Source organism: Phaenicophaeus curvirostris, chromosome 21 (assembly GCF_032191515.1).
Source record: "Phaenicophaeus curvirostris isolate KB17595 chromosome 21, BPBGC_Pcur_1.0, whole genome shotgun sequence".
Classification (NCBI taxonomy): Eukaryota; Metazoa; Chordata; class Aves; order Cuculiformes; family Cuculidae; genus Phaenicophaeus; species Phaenicophaeus curvirostris.
Genome location: NC_091412.1, coordinates 10,476,976 through 10,495,722, shown reverse-complemented (window position 1 = coordinate 10,495,722; position 18,747 = coordinate 10,476,976). Strand labels below are relative to the sequence as shown.

Here is an 18,747-nt window from a genome sequence, read left to right as displayed (position 1 = left end):
ATCCTCATCCTCTCCCTGATCAAGAGCCCCTCTCCAGCTTTCCTGAGGGTCAACATTGCAGGCAAATCACAGGTACCTTTGGACACTTCTTTCCCTTTGTTAGCCCTGGTCACAGAGCTGGTACAAAAAACATTCTCCCTTGCAAAGGATGCTGAGAAATGTGAACTCATCAGGGTTTGTGTAACAAGTTCTCTAACAGCTGAGAAAGATTCCCTGTAAACACGCTGACATCTGTTCAGAGGGCAGCTGCCTCCCCTCTTGGCACAGGCAGCACATCAAGTCCAGTGTGCTTCTCATGATTAACAGGATGAAAAGCCTCCAGCAGGAAGACAACCTACCATCTTCCTCAGCGGCTTGCTGCGGATGGCCATCCCATCCATGTAGTCCTCCAGCTTGAACTGGTACGACACCTGCAGCTTCTGGAGTAGGCCATCGAAAAAAGAAGAGCCCTGCAAAGCACACACATATTCAGATGTCACAATCTTTCTGATAATGAGCACAAAGTCACACCACCCCTGCCATCTGGAAGAAAGAAGGTCCCTCTCTGTGAAGTGTGGACCATTTCTCTTCAGAATCATTGCATGGTTTAGGTTGGAAGGGACCTCAAAGCCCATCCAGTTCCACCCCCTGCCGTGGGCGGGAACCCCTCCCACTGGATCAGGGGCTCCAAGGCCCATCCAACCTGGCCTTGAACACCTCCAGGGACGGGGCAGCCACAACTTTGCTGGACATCATAGAATCTCCAGCCTCTGAGGTTTTCAGGACTGAGCTGGACAAAATCAAAACTGACCTGATTGACGTTTGAGGAGCCCTGCTTTGAGCAGGAGGTGGGACCGAAGTCCTCCATTAGCCCCTTCCCACCAGCCCAATCCTATAAAACACATCCTCTCGGATCTGCCAGCCTGCGTTCTACAAACTGAGCTGTGCAGTGGAACAGAATGACTGTTAAAGATAGCACAAACACCTCCAGGAACGCTTCTGTTTGTTTCATTTTAGCTTAAGTCGATTTCTAGTCAACATAAAACACACCAAAACCAAGCCCAGTTTATATATACCAACTTTCCACCTGCACACTAAACCATAATCCTCCTTACACAAGGACATGAACGGGATCAAGAAGGCTGGCTGCCTCTAAACACCAGCCAATCCCACCTGAAGGTTTAGTGGAATCTGAGGCTGTTTGTCCCTTCTTACCTCATCGAGAAGCTGGAGCAGTTTGTTCCGTATTTCTTGGGCATTTTCCCCCTGAGGGTCTTTGAGAAGCTGCCGGAATTTCTCGATCACCTGATAAAACGCATTCTTCCAAAGCAGCTGGTCCACGTTCTGGGTGTCGGAGAACTCGATATCCATCAGGATGCACCGCTCGTACAGCTGCAGCATCTCCACCCTACAGAGAAATACAACCCGCGGTCAACACAGCATCAACCACCCAGCCTGGACCTGAGCAGCCAGGGAGTCTGTGCTGAGCCACCACTGCTTTTCCTGTGCCACGCACCACACCTCACACGCTACAGCAAAGCGATTCTTCCACACGTCTCACATGGAGATAAGAACGCCCCTCCTGCTCTAAACGGTCAGATCTAAAGGGCCATCTTCCTTGTATGCATGCACCAAAATGGATCAGGACCTGACAAAGAGCTCTGCTCGTTCCGAACACAAATCTGGCTACTCCAGGCCAGGAACAAACATGAAGAACCAGAGGGCAAGAGAAGTCTTGCCATTAAAATGATATCCACCTCCCTTCCATCCAACCAAAACACACAGCAGAAACAGAGATCCGCTTCCTCTAAAAGGAACATGAGCTGGGAATGTCACACCTGAAAGAAATAAAGCCTGAGAGTCCCAGAATTAACAATCCTCTTGGAGATGCAGAGGTCACATGTAAAGGTGAGAGACAGCAAGCAGAAACTTGCTACAGCCGTGTTAACAACCCTCCAGAGCACCAGCTGGTGCTTCCCTCTTGCTCACTGGTGTCACCAGGCTGCTCCCTCTGTGTCACAGGGCTGAGGGGTGTCAAGAAGAAAACTACCTGGCACTTGAAAGGCACCATCGCTGTCACACAGCATCAGGAACCCACACAGTGCTTTGTAAGCACAAGCCAACAGTCACCGCCCCTGAAGCCCACAACACAACTCAGACAGGAGATCACCAAGCACAGGTAAGAAAGCAGAAATCCACCGGCAAATACTGAAAGCACTGGGACTGAGAGACCAGCTCCAACAAGAGCAGGAAGAACCTGAGAGTTATAGCGGGTGCTCATCTTGCTCCCTCATGTCACTACGACACAGGTGAGGTGTTCCACAACCACCAGAAGCTACGGCTTAGCTCCAGGCCCAGATAAAGCGATACCTTCGCCCCCAGTTTCCTTCTGATACCCTCACACCATGGCACACAACAGACCCAGCACATTAAAAGCTAGCGAGCCACTGCCCCATCTTTGATATATCAACATCTCCAGACTCCCAGATCTCTGAGGAGCACTTTTCTCTGGATAACAGTTCCGCTAGCAGTTCACCCTGGAAATGACCCCCATCTAGGGCAAAGCCACAAACCTCAGCTGTGCCATCTTCTCCAGCCCCTCTGGGCTGATGCGGTCTCTGGAAAGCAGATTGCTGAGCTGCTGCTCCTGGTTCCCGGCTTCGCGGAGGAGTTTGCTGAGCTCCTGCTGCTGCATGTTCCGCATCTGCTGCTCCATCTCGGGACTCAGAGGAGTCGGGGGCAGCGGGCCGCACAGGTACTGCCCTGCCTGGCCAGGGTACCCTGGGTAATAGGCTCCTGGGTACACGCCATTGCTTGGACCCATCGGATACTGCAGGGAATACCCACTGTATGGATACTGCGGGCCCTGGCCAGGGGCCCGAGGGTAATAGTAAGGGTTGTCAGAGTTTTGGAACTTATAATAGGAGGTCTGAGCCTGGCGGGCTTCCCCCCAGGTGGGGCTCACTTCATCATCCGTGTCCAGGAAGTGGAGCTGAGCGGTCTGGCTCTTCAGGGCAGGCTTTTGGTCCGGGTTGTTTGGGTCCCACAACCTGCGAGCGGTGCCACCTCGGCCCCTGCTCCGGGGGCCTTTAGCGCCCACCCCGCCGAGCAGGAGCCTGGGCCCCGGGTGACTGGGTTCAGGGCAGCCGGCGGCGCCGGCAGAGAGGTCCGTGTTGGCGGGCAGGAACAGAATCCCACGGCCCCTCCCTTGGGGCTCTCGGCTCCGGCTCCTCCCCTCCGAAGCCTCTGAGTCATTGCAGCTCATATACGCCTTCAGGGGCTTTTTTTGATCAGCGTCTGCCAGACTGACATCCCTGCTCATAGTCTTGCTGTCAAACGTGACTTGAAAGGATCCCTTGACTTCCCTGCCATTGCTGCTCCACTCGCTCTCACTCCTAGAAGCTCGACTCTGCTCTGCACGCTTTTTCTTGTCCAAATTCCTGCTGGAGACATAGGCTTCTGCCTCATCGATTCTGTCATCATCCAAGGAGTCGGTGGAGGACGCAGACAGCTGCTTCCTGGGACGCATTCTTTCTCTGGCACGCTCCTGCCGCCTCTCCACCCCATCCACGAGCGGGGCTCCGTCTGTGCTGGTGTTGCTTCCAGCTGAGCTTGTGCTGCAGGTGCGGTAACGGCTCCGTCGCTTGTCAGAGCGGGAATACCGTTTGGTGGAGGCCAGCTTCCCCTGCATCACCTCGTCGCTTGTTCTCCTAATCCTGTCGCTTCGTTCTATTCGTCTTCCTTTTTCTCCCCTCGAGGCTCTCGGTCCTTCCCCCACCTGGCTCCCCTCTCTATCTTCCTTGCTTGGTCTGGCTTTCCTGTTATTATCTTTCACAGCACCCTTCTCAGCCTCCTCATCCCTCTCGACTTTCAGCTGCTCCATCTTACTGGTGACTTCCTCAGCAGCCGACCGCAGGGATGGTTCTTTAGTGGCTGACTGCAGGCGTTTCCCAGGCTGGTAGATCTGCTGGTCCGGCTTCTTGGTTCTCCTGGTGGTTTTAGGACACCACTCATCTGGAGCAGCCTGCTTGGATGAGTTCTCCTGGCTCTGAACACCAACTTTAGCCTCTGCCTCCTCATTTTCCTGTGAGGGACCGTTCTGCTTGGGGCCATCATCCTTGCCACAATCCTCCCTGGCTGGAGCCGCTCCTCCCAAAAAGCCTTTGTCGCTGGCGCTCTCCTCCTCCGCTCTGCCGCTCTCCTTCTCCAAGGCCTCGTGCTTTGACAGCACAACTTTGCTCCTCAGCCGTGAGAGACCAGGCTTGTAAATCTCCAGGTCTGGACGCCTGTTGTCTTTGCGATGCCTCGGCTCCTTTACTTCCTTCATGTTTTCTGGGAAAAAACAGACAGAAGAAAGTTATTCAAACCACAGACCAGCCAGGGACAAAAAAATACCATAACAAGCATTCAAAGAGAACCATTAATCACAGTCACAGAGCCCAACGCCCTCAGGGCAGGTCCAAGAGAAGGGATCTGAAAAATTTATGCCAAGGTTTACAGAAAATCACAGAGAAAAGGCAAGAAATGTGAAAGTACAACAACGCTGACCGAGTAGGAACGTTGGTACTGTGTTGATGGTTAGAACTGATGGTCATGGAGGTCTTTTCCAACCTTAAAGAAGCTGATTCCATAGATCCTTGGCCTGATACATTTCAAAACACATCCTGCAACGGCTTTACCTCAAAGCCCCAATGCACTGAGAAACTGACTTCAGTGGTGACAACTGGGGCTGGTGCAACAGCCCAGTCCCTCCCTCAGCCACTGTCCTGGCTCCAACCCCTACCCCTGCTCCTGCTCCAGTCCCCCCTCCTTCACCCCTGCTCCTAGAATCACAGAATCACCAGGTTGGAAAAGACCCACTGGATCATCGAGTCCAACCATTCCATCAATCACTAACCCATGTCCCTCAGCACCTCGTCCACCCGTCCCTTAAACCCCTCCAGGGAAGGGGACTCAACCCCCTCCCTGGGCAGCCTCGGACAGGGACCAATCACCCTTTCTGTGAAAGTTTTTTCCTGATGTCCAGCCTGACCCTCCCCTGGTGGAGCTTGAGGCCATTCCCTCTCATCCTGTCCCCTGTCACTTGGGAGAAGAGCTCAGCTCCCTCCTCTCCACAACCTCCTTTCAGGGAGTTGGAGAGAGCAATGAGGTCTCCCCTCAGCCTCCTCTTCTCCAGGCTAAACACCCCCAGCTCTCTCAGCCGCTCCTCGTAAGGCCTGTTCTCCAGCCCCCTCACCAGCTTCGTTGCTCTTCTCTGGACTCGCTCCAGAGCCTCAACATCCTTCTTGTGGTGAGGGGCCCAGAATTGAACACAGTTTTCGAGGAGCGGTCTCACCAGTGCCGAGTAAAGATCTACCCCTCAGCTTCTGCCTCAGCCCTCCTCCTTCCTCCTCCTCGGCCCTCACTCCCCCCTTCCCACCCCCCAGTCCTGCTCCCCCTTGTCTCTTTCTCTCAGCTCCCCTCCCTCTCGGTCCCCGCCGGCCTCCACCCCTCCCTCCGCCTCAGCCCGTGCCCCAGCCCCTCTCCCAGCCCCGGCCCCGAGCCGTGCGGCCCTCACCTGTCCCGCGGGCCGGGCCCGGGCCCTGCGCGGCCGCCGCGCCCCGGAGCTGAGCGGCCGATACCCGGACGCGCTCCAGCGGCTCCGCCATCTTGGCCGCGCGGGGGGGGGGGGCGGGGCGGAGGGGGCGGGGCGGGGCGCGGGGACGGCGGCCGCGCGGGGACAAACCGCCGGCGCTGGGCGCGCGTTCGCCCGCCCCCCCCCCCGCCCCAAGCCCGGAGGCCGCAGATGGCGGGGCCGACGCTGAGAGAGGTGCGGGAGGCCGAGCGGAGGCTGCGGGGCCGGCTGCACCGAACCCCCGTGCTCGGCAGCCGCCGCCTCGACAGCCTGGCCGGCAGGAGGCTGCTCTTCAAGTGCGAGCTGTTCCAGAGGACCGGGTCCTTCAAGGTGCGCGGGGAGCGCGGAATGTTGGGGGGGGCTGGAAGGGACCGCAAAGCCCATCCAGTGCCAACCCCCCATCCATGGGCAGGGACACCTCCCGCTGGATCAGGGGCTCCAAGCCCCATCCAACCTGGCCTGGAACCCCTCCAGGGATGGGGCAGCCATCCCTGCTCTGGGCAGCCTGGGCCAGGGCCTCCCCACCCTCACAGCAAAACATTTCTCCCTAAGATCTCATCTCCATCTCCCCTCTTTCAACTTCAAATCATTCCCCTCGTCCCATTACCTCACTCCCGTGATCAAGAGCCCCTCACTCCCTTTCTTATCAAAGAATCATAGAGTCATAGAATCACCAGGTTGGAAGAGACCCACCAGATCATCGAGTCCAACCATTCCCATCAATCACTAACCCATGTCCCTCAGCGCCTCGTCCACCCGTCCCTTAAACCCCTCCAGGGAAGGGGACTCAACCCCCTCCCTGGGCAGCCTCAGACAGGGACCAATCACCCTTTCCATGAAATATTTTTTCCTGATGTCCAGCCTGACCCTCCCCTGGTGGAGCTTGAGGCCATTCCCTCTCGTCCTGTCCCCTGGGAGAAGAGCCCAGCTCCCTCCTCTCCACAACCTCCTTTCAGGGAGTTGGAGAGAGCAATGAGGTCTCCCCTCAGCCTCCTCTTCTCCAGGCTAAACACCCCCAGCTCTCTCAGCCGCTCCTCGTAAGGCCTGTTCTCCAGCCCCCTCACCAGCTTTGTTGCTCTTCTCTGGACTCACTCCAGAGCCTCAACATCCTTCTTGGAGCCCCTTCGAGTACTGGAAGCTGCTATAAGGTCTCCCTCTGAGGGATGATGGTGCTGCACAGCCATCAGACACGGCTCCTGCACGGGGGCTGCTTCACTTCCCAGGGTCCAGGGGAGGCTGCAAGAAAGGGAATTCCCACCTGCCTGCACATCCCAGCACAGAGCTGCGCTCTCCTTCCAGATCCGCGGTGCCCTCAACGCAGTCAGGAGCCTGGTGGAGGCCAGCGAGCGCGCCGGAGCGGGGCTGCCCCGCGCTGTCGTGACACACAGCAGCGGGAATCACGGGCAGGCGCTGGCCTGCGCGGCCCAGGAGGAAGGTAACACGCAGCCGACCTCCAGCCCCAGCTCAGAGAGCAGCAGGCACAGCGCTAGGAGTAAATCCAGAGCTGGTTCTTGGGCTGAGGCAGCCTCAGGCAGGAGATAAACAGGGGTGTTCTTCTCCTGAACACATACGGAGCCAGCACAGGCAAGGCACGGCTCAGGCTGTGCAGGTGTCGCTCCCACAACACTAACCGGCTGTTGGATTTGTCTCCTCTTTCACCACACAGGGATTCCTGCCTATATCGTGGTGCCTCGGACAGCCCCACGCTGTAAGCAAGATGCCATCCGCACCTACGGCGCCACGCTGGTGCCATGCGAGCCCAGCGATCAGGTAAGGGACGGGGAGACCGGCCAGGAACACAGCCCAGCCACCCGGAGAGACAGCAGCCTGCATGCTTTCCCTCAGTCCAGAGCCGAGACAGCAGCTCGCGTAGTCCAGGAGACAGGAGGAGTCATGGTGCACCCCAACCAGGACCCGGCAGTGATCGCAGGGCAAGGAACAATCGCCCTGGAGGTGCTGGAGCAGGTGAGGGCAATGCAGGGCCTGGTCCCAACCCAGCGCTCTGCTCCTCACAGGCAAAAGCTCAGCCAAAACGGGGTGCACGAGGTGCCCGAAGCAGCCACATTTGCTTTCTGCACAGGCACCCGAGGTGAACGCAGTGGTGGTTCCTGTTGGGGGTGGAGGAATGATTGCAGGAATAGCAGTCGCCATCAAGGTAGGCAACAGCTCACAGTGCAGCAGTGGAAATCCTGCTGTGGGAATCTCTGGGCGCCTGGGGTCTCCACGAGCAGCAGCACAGCACATTTGCCCCGCTGCACACGCAGTGACAGGGGACAGGCACCCCCTTGTTCTAATGCAGCGGCTCCTTCTGCTCTCCACAGGCTTTGAGACCAGATGTGAAAGTGTTTGCTGCCGAGCCACGCAACGCGGACGACTGTTACCAGTCCAAGGTAAGGGGAGAACTCACCCCCAACCCTCATCCACCAGACACCATCGCGGACGCAGTTAAAACCAGCATCGGACCAAACACGTGGCCCATCATCAGGGATTTGGTTGATGATGTCCTGACAGTCTCGGAGGAAGAAATCAAGGTAAATGCTCCCAGCTCCCTTCTCACGGTAGCTGCCAGCAGGCAGCTGCCCCTGTCTCCACTCTGCCCCTCCGCTCTCCCAGGGCAGGCGCTGCAGCTGTGCGACACCCACACTGGTTCCAGCTGGGAAGGGCTGGCGGAAGCTCTGCTCTCCCTTCCCAGAGCGCTGCAGAGATGTGCACACGCGGTGCCCTCTGCGGAGCAGCCTGTGCGTGCCGCTGGGACGACAGCTGCTGCTCTGTCCCGACAGCGAGCCACACAGCTAGTGTGGGAAAGGATGAAGCTGCTGATTGAGCCAACAGCGGGTGTGGGAGTGGCGGCCGTGCTCTCGGAGCGGTTCCAGGACGTCCCGAGGGACGTGGAGAATGTTTGCATCGTGCTGTGCGGGGGAAACGTGGACCTGAGCTCCCTGACCTGGCTCACAGACCTCTCTGGGAAAGCAGAATGAGAACAGAGCTGCGGCTCAAGCGACAGAAGCCTCACTCTGCGTTTTCACAGCCTAGTTTGGGTGCTACTAAAAACACACAAACAACCCCAAGCGTTTGAAAGTTTTTGTGGAGGGATAAGGGAAGCGGCATTGGTCTCTGCAGTAGAGTCGCTCAGTTCCAAAACAGAGGAGCTACTGAGAGGCCTGGAGACAAAGCCCTGCCTGTTTTTCCCTCTCCAGCCACCCAGCTCTGGACAGGCTTCCAGTGAGCTGCGCACAGTCCCTCTCCCCAGTTGCTACTTTGCCTTTCTTCGCATCACAATAACTTCCAGCAAACTTCTGTCCCCAAAACAGCCAAGTCCTCGCATGCACTGCTATGGGCAGGAGGGAAATCCAACAGCCCCAGTGGGCCAGGAGGCACATGCAGCCTCCGCATTTGGCCTGCAAAGTCAGCCACCACCAAAACACAGGCACTTAGATGTTTTTTTAAACATCATTGTTCCAAATAAATAGCTGTAGCTGGTACCTGAGCAGCAACCCCCAGCAGGAACAGGTCCGAAACATCAGTGCTGTCCTCACAGCACATGGGAGCTAAGGCACAATCTGTGTTAGCCATGCTAGAGACTCATTCCATTTCCACCTCCGGCACTTGCAGCGCACTCTCGCTCCTCACCCACGGCACAGGCTCCGGAACATGGGGGTCATAAGTCCATTTAGGAAAAACACGCTTGTAGAGGTTCAGCAGCACCGTGTCCTGGGATTTGAGCTGTCCATCGAAGTGGCACTTCATGTGACCGTGGGTCCCTAGGCAGAGAGGGGAAGAGGCCATTAGCTGCCTCTCCTGACCCGCAGGCCCACATCCCGCCCAATATTGATAAACACAGAACCAAACCCACCTAACGGCTCCTTGATGTGTCCTCTACGACCCCACTTTGTCCTCAACTCCACGGGCTTAAACCACATCACATCCTCTGGAGATCAAAACATGAAAGGCAGGTAAGAAACAGGCTTTGCTGCAGCACCACAACCGCTTCCGCAGGGGCAGGAGTTCTGCTCCTGCAGCCTCTCTCCCCACCACCCGGAGAGGGGCAGTACCTCTGTTAAAGAACATGTATCGCACCACAGCCATCTTGGCGAAGATCTTGAAAGGGTGCCCACTGAGCACCAACCGCTTGACGACGAGTCTGTCCGGGTCCACGGAGAGCAGGGAACCCGTAGCGATGAGATCGTGCATTCCTGCGAGGCAGAGTCACTCACGGCACCACAGAAGGTGCCTCCATCACCTCCTCCCCGCCCCACAACCCCCTTCCCCAAACGGTTCCGGGCCCACAGCAACCCCACAGTAGGACAGACAAAGGTGCCAGCAATAGTGGGGATGGAAATGCATTAATCTTCTCAAACAGCATGAGGGGGGCAGCTTTTTCAAGTCATATTTTCTGGAGTAAGTGTGTATGGGAATGGCCTGCTGATCTCTGTTTCCCAGATACCTGCTCCCCAGCACTTACCGTTACTCCTCTGCTTAAAAACAAGGACTGAGGCAGGAGGGAAAGTGATGGGAGCGTAAACAGTCACCACCAGGGCAGCATCCGGACGCAGGAAACGCTCCAGCTTGTGCTTATCAGCTAGGATAGAACAGCAACAATCAAGTTCAGGCCAAGAGCACTCCTCAGAACTCCAGGAAACCCCATTGAGCCCATTCCTCCCTGAAAAACAGGCTCAGCACTTTAGGAAATGGGTGACAAACACCTCTCTACTGCTGGCACTGAGTATCTGGGCATGAGAGTGATGGTCTGAGCTACCAGCTTGCTGTGTGGAGCCTGATACTGCCTCGCTTGAACCAGTGAGCCACCACGACCAAGCCCTTCCACTTCCCAACTATTCAGTGCCTCCCACGGAAGCCTCAGAGCCTAGGAGTGAGTCTTCAGAAGAATCCTTCAGCCAGGTTCAGACACCACGGCTAAGACATCACAGGCTTCCTGCTGTGGAGATGCCAGCCCCACCTCCTGGCACACCCACACCCACGCCACGGGTCCCTCACAAACCTGAGGTGTGCTGGGAGAACAGCGGGGACGCTCGGAAGCGCCGGAATCCACAGTGAAAGATCAGCTCCTCCTTGGCCTTCACCGGCTCGCTGTTGCTCGGATGCCGACGCACCAGGAAATTCAACACAGACATCTGCAGGAAAGGCAGCACAGTGAGGGGCGGACGGCAGGGCTGGCAAAGGGTGGTGGCCACAGCAGAAAGCAACGGGATGTTCCACCAGGGACAAATGCCCTTTGACAACGGCTTCCCAAAGGAACGCTGGTCACAGGCTCAGCCACTTGACCCTGAACACCCCTGGCAGCTTCAGCCTGCTCAGACCAAAGGGAAGGCCCTGCTTGGAGGGAGATTTCAAACCAAAGCCTCTGCAGACAGAACCTCTCCAAACCAGGCAGCCGGAGGGGATTGAACAAGGAGCTGCACATCTACAAGGTATCAGCAGGGTTGTACTTAATCACCTTTTGTTCGTGGGGAAGCAGCGAGAACAGGACTAGGGGCTTGCCCGCTTTGAAGCTCTCCATCACTGAGACAGGGACGTTGCAGACATGAAGTGTCACATACCAGCCAACCTGCAAGACAGAACTGCTCGTGAATACTTCTCTTGAGAGAAGTCAGCCACATCCCTGCCAAGTCCTTCCTACTAGGAGCAAGAGAACACGGTAGGGGAAGAGAGAAAGTTACCGAAGCTCCTTCAGTCTCCTCTTTCTCAATTTGCCGGAAGAGGTTCTTTCTGGTTCGGGAAAAGTCCTGGAACTGGAAAATCCTGGCATAATCCCTTGGGAGATTCTCTTTGGGGTCCCACGGAGAAGTCCGGAAGCTCTTCAGCCCCCTGTACTTCTGGAATCTAAAAGACAGACAACAGGAAAAACTGCTTCACATATCAAAATGCCTCGCCAGCACCTTCTGTGGTTCGCAGGGACTTGGTAAAGGGAGCAAAGCAAATGTTACCTCTCAGAGAAGACCTTAGCGCAGGGAAAGCTGGAAGCAGCAGCCAAGTCCCCGGACAACCTGCCCTTGTGTACAAGGCTCTGCCATCCTCCTCCCCCTCCCAGGGCAAGACCCGGCTCTCCCTGCCACAGGGAGCTGCCCTGGCCCACTCATTGCCTTCCACGGAAGCCTCAGAGCCTAGAAGTGAGTCTTCAGAAGAATCCTTCAGCCAGGTTCAGACACCACGGCTAAGACATCACAGGCTTCCTGCTCTACCTCCCCAAACTGGACAGAACAGCACCTTCTAGCTGCTCTCCCAGCAAAGCTGTTTCTTACCGGACTCTTGCGGGTACGTCACGTGGCGTGTCCACCTCATCCGGAAACATCTCATCCATTCTCTCCTGTTTGTATCTCTCCAGCATCTCTTCATCCTCCTCCATCTTCTCATCATACTGGTCGTCCCGCAAGCACTCAGGAATGGTCATGGTCTCACTTTCCTCCTCTGCAGGTTCCTCTTCGTCCTCACTTTCGCCTTCCTGACACAAGGACAGCGCACAGCCCGTGAGCACAGGCACTCGCTGATGTCCCTGCACCACCGCAAACCCTGCCTGCACCGGGACCCTGAGCATCGTGACCCAGCCTACACCACAGTCTCACAGTTTGGCATCTAACAAGGCCAAAGAAGCAAACTGTCCACTTCAGAGGATTAACAAGGGAAATTCAGGCAAGGCCTGGCTCTGTTGTGCCCTTGCACGGAGCAAGCCAGAAGGAGAGAATTGTCCTAGGATATGCAATAGCCCCCTGGAGATCACCTGCAGTATCAGCTCTTAGAGGTACCTGGGAAACCGCCTCTTCCATCATATCCTCATCAATGTCGTCATCTTCGTAGTCGTCATCATCATCTTCCTCATTACCCTCTTCTCCGTCATCCACAATCCAGGCAGCCTGGTACTTGGATGTGCCTTTGGGGACCTTCACCACCCTCCTGTTGGCCTTCAGAGAAGCTGCAGGATTTTCCACCAATGGTGAATACAAGAAGAGATCTCATTTCCCTCACCAAGATTTACACCAGGAGATCAGCTCTGGACCAGAATTGCTCTTTCCTAGCACCGAATTTGTCCAGGCCCAGAAAAGCCAGCTAAAATGGAATGCCAGTAACTGCCAGGCAAACCACGCAGCCTGCACGTCAGGCAGTGGGACAGGGAATGGAAGCCCCAGGTTTCTTGCAGTTTCTTTATCCTGGTGACAGAGGGCTCCTAACAACCCTTTTAGCAGGGAGAAGGAAAAGGTACAGAAGCATTGCTACTACTCACCCTCTGCTTCTTGCAGCTCCTCCTCAGTAGGCCAGGTCTGCTCCCCTTCCATAGGGTCAGGAACTACTTCTGACTGCAAAGACTCCTGCTTGGTTGGATCCGCCTTCATCAGGACCTTAACGTCTTCCTCCATCTCATCAGCACCATTTGCAGCATCATCCTGAAGGGCAAGAGCAGAGTCCGCAGTCGTGGACACAGCAAACTCAGGCTGGAAACTCCCTTCAGCATCACATGTCCAGAGAAGAGCAACGGAGCTGGTGAAGGGTCTGGAGCACAGGAGTTATGAGGAACAGCTGAGGGAGCTGGGATTGTCTAGTCTGGAGGAGACTAAGAGGGGAGACCTTATTGCTCTCTACAACTGCCAGAAAGGAGGCATTGGTCTCATCTCCCAGGTAATAAGTGACAAGAGAGGAAACTTTCTAAAGTTGTGCCAGGAGAGGTTTAGATGGGATACTAGGGAAAACTTCTTTACCGAAAGAGTAGTGACGCACCAGCAGAGGCTGCCCAGGGCAGTAGTGGAGTCTCCAACCCCAGAGGGGTTCAACAGAAGTGTGTAGATGTGGTGCTTTAGGAAATGGTTTAGTGGCCATGGTGGGGTTGGACTGATGGTTGGATGGGACAAACTTAAAGGTCTTTTGCAACCCCAATGATACCATGATTCATTAAGTTGTATCACAGTGTCTGCTACATGCTTTAAGGGGCGTTTAATGGAGGGGTGGACGAGGTGCTGAGGAGCATGGTTTAGTATTTGATAGGAATGGTTGGACTCGATGGTCCAATGGGTCTTTTCCAACCTGGTGATTCTATGATTCTATGCTGTGAGCAAGAAACCTCAGGTCAGTGGCAGAACACAGCCCTGCTGTCTCTCATAAAACTCCTCCCCCTCTTTGACCACACACACACGGCTGTATTTTCCCGATGGAAGCTTAGAGATATCATGTTCTGAAAGGCCCAGCAAAGGCCTGGCCTCCCACCCACCAGTACCTCCATGTCCTGGCTCCTCTTCTGCCCTTTCACCACACGGGGGTTCAAAGAGAGGGGATCTGGAGGGGCATCCACCTGGCTCATCTGGAAGTCTCCGTGCCCCACAATATGCACCAGGCTGTTCACGTTGAGTGTCTGTCCACGGACAAAGCCGGACACCTTTAAAGTCCCAACCAGGTCGCTCTCCTGACCTGGCACAAACTCGGCAGCGTAGGCGAGCAGGTGAGCCCGCCTGTCCCGAAAAGCGAGGTGGCGCTGCTTCTGCGTGGCCAAGTGCCTCAGCAGCAGCGAGGACTCCTGCTCTGTGTTCAGGGGAAAAAGCTTGGCCTCGGGAAAGCGCTTCTCAATGGCTTTGGCGAGTTTCTTCCTGGCATCTATCCGCTTCTTCGGTGGCAAGTCATTGCCTCCTGGGACAGCAAGAGCTACGAAGCAGCACATGGAGCAGAGATCAGGATCAGAGGGAAAACCTTCTTATATCCCTTTTACCAAGCATTAACACAAACTTAGAGATCAGCAACTCCAACAATTGGTTGACACCACAAGCTGCAAAGGCAGTTTCACCCATTCAAAAGAATGATCAGGACAGAAAAACCTGTCTTTAGAGCTAAGACGGTGAGACTAAATGAGAGCACAGAGATAAGGACTGGGGAACTGAACTCAGCAGCAAAGTGTCTGAATCCCTTCGCTCTGCATGCCTGAATCATCGCTATGATGCTGGCCACCACCACAGCCCTAGGTCTAAGCTGAGAACACCCCTTTCATCCCCAGTACATGACAGCACAAGTATGATGTTCACCCGACTGATCTGTGCTCAGCAACAGAGCGGTCAAATACCTGTGATCACCTAAGCTGTGGAGCTTTTAATTACTGCAACAGCAAATCCCCATCGACCTATGCCCCACTACAAGCTCTTATTGTTCCTCACTCACCATAACTGGGGAGCCCCTGTGCGAAGAGGCAGGATAGGCAGTGCTCGCCTGCACTGTCCCAGCCATCTGTGGGATCCAGGATGAACAGCAGGGAGTCGGCGACCTTTGCGAGGTCTAAGACAGCGTGAAGATCCCCTGCATGCAAAACACCTCCGTTGCTGGGGCTGCCATGGGTATGGAGCAAAGAACCACACCAGCAGCGGTGTTTCCTCACCTGCCTGCGTCGTCATGAAGCGCCAGCGCTGTTTGAGTCGGGGGCAGAGGAGGGCAAAGCCACCGGCTCCCCCCTCATCCACACGGACAAGAGCCGAGTCCTGGCTCTGCAGCAAGCGGAGGGTGTCATGGGCTGCAGCACTGCTGTGCAGCGGCACCAGAACCACGAGGTGAGGGGGCCCATCTCTACTGCCCAGGCTCCGCTTCTCCGCCAGCACCTGGAGGCACAACTGCAAAGCATGAAACCTGCCCACAACCCAGGTCCTCCTCTAGTTCCGCAGATCCAACCAGGTTCCTCCACAGCTCAACCCAAACCTGCTCAGTCCAGTGACACTCCACTTGCCCCAAACTGAACAGACCCAAGCACCCATTTGTTTCCCTTGCCCACCTCCCACACCCCCCTCCGAGACCCAAAATGACCTGCTTCCCCGGCAGACACACTCACAGCGAGACCATAGAATCATAGAATAACCAGGTTGGAAGAGACCCACCAGCTCATCGAGTCCAACCATTCCCATCAATCACTAACCCATGTCCCTCAGCGCCTCGTCCACCCGTCCCTTAAACCCCTCCAGGGAAGGGGACTCAACCCCCTCCCTGGGCAGCCTCGGACAGGGACCAATCACCCTTTCTGTGAAATATTTTTCCTGATGTTCAGCCTAAATCTCCCCTGGCAGAGCTTGAGGCCATTCCCTCTCGTCCTGTCCCCTGTCCCTTGGGAGAAGAGGCCATCACCCTCCTCTCCACAACCTCCTTTCAGGGAGTTGGAGAGAGCAATGAGGTCTCCCCTCAGCCTCCTCTTCTCCAGGCTAAACACCCCCAGCTCTCTCAGCCACTCCTCATAAGACTCGTTCTCCAGCCCCTTCACCAGCTTCGTTGCTCTTCTCTGGACTCGCTCCAGAGCCTCAACATCCTTCTTGTGCTGAGGGGCCCAGGACTGAACACAGGATTCAAGGAGCGGCCTCACCAGTGCCGAGTGCAGAGGGAGAATAACTTCCCTGGCCCTGCTGGTCACGCCGTTTCTGATACAAGCCAAGATACCATTGGCCTTCTTGGCCACCTGGGCCACTGCTGGCTCATGTCCAGTCGCTGTCAACCAACACCCCCAAGTCCCTCTCCTCCAGGCAGCACCACATCAGCCTCGTTCTCGCTGCCCCCTCCCAAAGACCCAAACCGAGCCGCATCCTGCAGACACACAGCCAGTCCTGCTTCCCCTTGGCAAAGACCCGAACCGACCCATTCCCCGGCCCCCCCCCAGAGACTGCAGCGGCCCCGTTCCCGATGTCCCCTCACAAAGACCCAAAACGACCCCTCTTCCCGCTGCTCCCCCGCAAGGACCCGGCCCGGCCCGTTCCCCGCTCCCTCACCGCCTCCTTGCGCTGCCGGCGGAGCTGCAGCGCCTGGTGCCGCCGATCCACGCGGCTGAGGTCGCGGAGGCGCCGGCGGGGCTGGGCCTTGACGGCCACGCGGCCTGCGGGGGAGAGCGGGGTCAGGTGGGGGCGCGGGGCGGCGGGGAAGCCCGCTCTTCCTCCTCCTCCTCTTCCTCCTCACCTGAGCGGCGCCGCGAGGCCCCGCTGTGCTTCCCGCCCTTGTGCGCCTTGTTCTGCTGCTTGAGGGGCCCGGGCCGGTGCGCCCCCACCGCCACCATGCTGCCTCCTCGCTGCTGCCCGGGGCTTCCGGCTGCGTGGTGACGTCACTTCCGGTGACGTCCCCACGCCTACAGCCACTTACGTCATAGGGGGAGGGGGGGGTAGGTAGGGGCGTGCGTGCGTGCGTACGCACGCACGCACGCCCTTACCTACCCCCCCTCCCCAATATGGCGGCCACAGAGCCTGTGCAGGGAGCTGGAGCGCCTCTGCTACGAACAGGCTGGGAGAGGTGGGGGTGTTCAGCCTGGAGAAGGCTCCAGGGAGACCTCAGAGCAGCTTCCAGGACTGAAAGGGGCTCCAGGAAAGCTGGGGAGGGGGTGTTGACAAGGGGCTGCAGCGATAGGATGAGGGGGAATGGTTTTAATGCAGAAGGGGGAAGATTTAGATTAGATAGAGGGAAGAAATTCTTCACACTGAAGGGAGGGAGAGCCCTGGCCCAGGTTGCCCAGAGCAGGGGTGGCTGCCCCATCCCTGGAGGGGTTCAAGGACAGGTTGGATGGGGCTTGGAGCCCCTGATCCAGTGGGAGGTGTCCCTGCCCATGGCAGTGGGAGGAACTGGATGGGCTTTGAGGTCCCGTCCAACCCAAACCATTCCATGATGATTCTAGGACGATTTTATTGAGAGTTCTTTGTACAGGTATTTACACAGGAAAGGAAAGCAGCCCGCACTCCCAAAACAGCCCTGGGGGAAGAAGTAGTTGAGCAAACGCCCTCCCCAAGCCCCAGGCCCCTTGGCATCACAGCCAGGCCTGGCTCCGTCCTGCTCCACAGACTGATCCAGTGGGCACAGCCCTGCACTCCCCAGGCTGCTTCCTCCCAGCACTCTTCACGCAGCGCCCACCACCTCAGTCCTGCCAGTTGTTATCCAGCCTGGAACACCCACCGTGGGAGTAACACCAAGTATGGAAGGTTAATTGGGACTAAAATAAAGCATTAAGCTGATACCAAGCACATCAGAATAAACATGATTAAAAGGCTAGGTGCTCCAAACAAGAATCTTGAGTGTGTGAGAAAGCGAGGCTGGAAAAACCCACCTGGGAATGAGAGTGTGGAATAGACAAAACAAAACATCCCGTTTGGCTTCTTAGTTCAGGAACTGAAGAGCTGGGTAAAATCTGCTTGAAGGAGAGAAGCCAGTGTACTTTCTTAATTTGACTTCTGTATGACGTGCTGTTTAAAAGAATATGATCAGAGAAAACTGGAGACCCAGAACCACAACATCGCTCCACAATGCAACTCTCTCTGCTCGTTATGGGAAGGATCAGGTCCACAGCACCCCAGACACACAGGCGGGTGAGCGACAGGGATAAACATTCACAGTGGTGGCGCAACTGCCAGGAAAGCTGAAGTCTAACACCCAAGGGAGAGGTAGGGCAGCTCCTAGGGCGACCTCGATTGAGCAACTGCATAGGAGGGAAGAAGCAGGTTCCTGCAGGTCCCTGGTTCTTCTGAACACAAGGCATCATCCCTGCCTTTTCCTCCTGCGAAGGAATCAGCACGGCAGTAGCAGCATGGGGTTGTCAGCTTTACAGATCCTTTTCTACCCCTAAAAGCAGGCTGGCTGTCTAAACCTTTCAAATCTGAAAGCAACATAACTACCACGTCCTGCCTGACAAGAAGGAAGACACATGATTAAGAGACCAGCAATTACTACTGCTTCAACAGCGTTAAGCCCCTCTGCCCAGGTATCCGCTGGCTGTGGGACAGCGTGCGAGGCTCTCCCACTGTCATTTCTGAAGGCTGTTGGTCAGTCAGGACGGCTACAGCACTGCCTGGCAGAGCCAGATGCGGAGAGGCTGTTCAGAAAAGACTCAGGGGAAGAGGGGATCACTAGAATACTTCCAAATCAGAAAGCAGTCCCATAAGTTGGTTATCCCTTGTCCTTTAAGGAAAACCAAGGAGCGGGGTTGGAAACTTTTTCTGCCTATGGTTCCTATTACAAAGCCAACAACCTCTGTCCCCATGAGCCACCCATAAGCCTGGAAACCCAGAGGCAGCCAGAAGGGTCCCAGCCACAGGGGCTGTCTCTCCCCAGGTCTCTACAATCCTCAGAGATGCCCAGAGCCACTCTGGTGGGGAAGAAGAGCTAATGCTGCATTTGCACCACAGCCCAGGCCCTTTGTGTGTAAAAGCAGCATTCCC

General features: G+C 56.2%; 3 protein-coding genes and 2 non-coding genes across 7 annotated transcripts in view; 1 reads left to right on the top strand and 4 right to left on the bottom strand.

The window, feature by feature from the left end:
* The window catches only part of SMG6 (SMG6 nonsense mediated mRNA decay factor), a 111,238-nt gene extending 105,592 nt beyond the window's left edge, over window positions 1-5,646 (bottom strand). For both annotated transcript variants that reach the window (XM_069874086.1, XM_069874087.1), the window contains exons 1-4: window positions 5,537-5,646; window positions 2,553-4,311; window positions 1,195-1,387; window positions 339-449 (exon numbers count right to left, since the gene is read on the bottom strand). In XM_069874086.1, coding sequence (XP_069730187.1) covers window positions 339-449; window positions 1,195-1,387; window positions 2,553-4,311; window positions 5,537-5,627 — 2,154 coding nt within the window. In that variant the 5' untranslated portion in view covers window positions 5,628-5,646. The remainder of the gene's footprint in view (window positions 1-338; window positions 450-1,194; window positions 1,388-2,552; window positions 4,312-5,536) is intronic.
* Window positions 5,647-5,759: 113 nt separating this feature from the next.
* Window positions 5,760-8,645, top strand: SRR (serine racemase). Its single transcript, XM_069874095.1, has 7 exons — window positions 5,760-5,923; window positions 6,893-7,028; window positions 7,260-7,363; window positions 7,439-7,558; window positions 7,674-7,748; window positions 7,915-8,124; window positions 8,374-8,645. The coding sequence occupies exons 1-7, from the start codon at window positions 5,765-5,767 to the stop codon at window positions 8,569-8,571; spliced, it is 1,002 nt and encodes a 333-aa protein (XP_069730196.1). The 5' UTR covers window positions 5,760-5,764; the 3' UTR covers window positions 8,572-8,645.
* Window positions 8,646-8,745: 100 nt separating this feature from the next.
* On the bottom strand, window positions 8,746-16,649 carry TSR1 (TSR1 ribosome maturation factor). 2 transcript variants are annotated; one of them, XM_069874089.1, is made up of 15 exons: window positions 16,508-16,649; window positions 16,324-16,427; window positions 14,958-15,174; window positions 14,744-14,878; window positions 13,815-14,236; window positions 12,831-12,990; window positions 12,355-12,521; window positions 11,854-12,053; window positions 11,272-11,434; window positions 11,049-11,159; window positions 10,593-10,725; window positions 10,056-10,172; window positions 9,646-9,786; window positions 9,447-9,521; window positions 8,746-9,354 (listed from the first exon to the last, which is right to left on the bottom strand). In XM_069874089.1, the coding sequence occupies exons 1-15, from the start codon at window positions 16,602-16,604 to the stop codon at window positions 9,176-9,178; spliced, it is 2,421 nt and encodes an 806-aa protein (XP_069730190.1). In that variant the 5' UTR covers window positions 16,605-16,649; the 3' UTR covers window positions 8,746-9,175. The 2 variants fall into 2 exon arrangements, with proteins under 2 accessions (XP_069730190.1, XP_069730189.1); XM_069874088.1 differs by having other exon boundaries at window positions 8,750-9,354; window positions 13,809-14,236.
* Window positions 10,438-10,530, bottom strand: LOC138729848 (small nucleolar RNA SNORD91 family). The gene has a single exon (XR_011338969.1). It is a non-coding gene; the product is annotated as a small nucleolar RNA SNORD91 family (small nucleolar RNA).
* LOC138729847 (small nucleolar RNA SNORD91 family) lies at window positions 11,696-11,788 on the bottom strand. The gene has a single exon (XR_011338968.1). It is a non-coding gene; the product is annotated as a small nucleolar RNA SNORD91 family (small nucleolar RNA).
* Window positions 16,650-18,747: the final 2,098 nt, after the last annotated feature.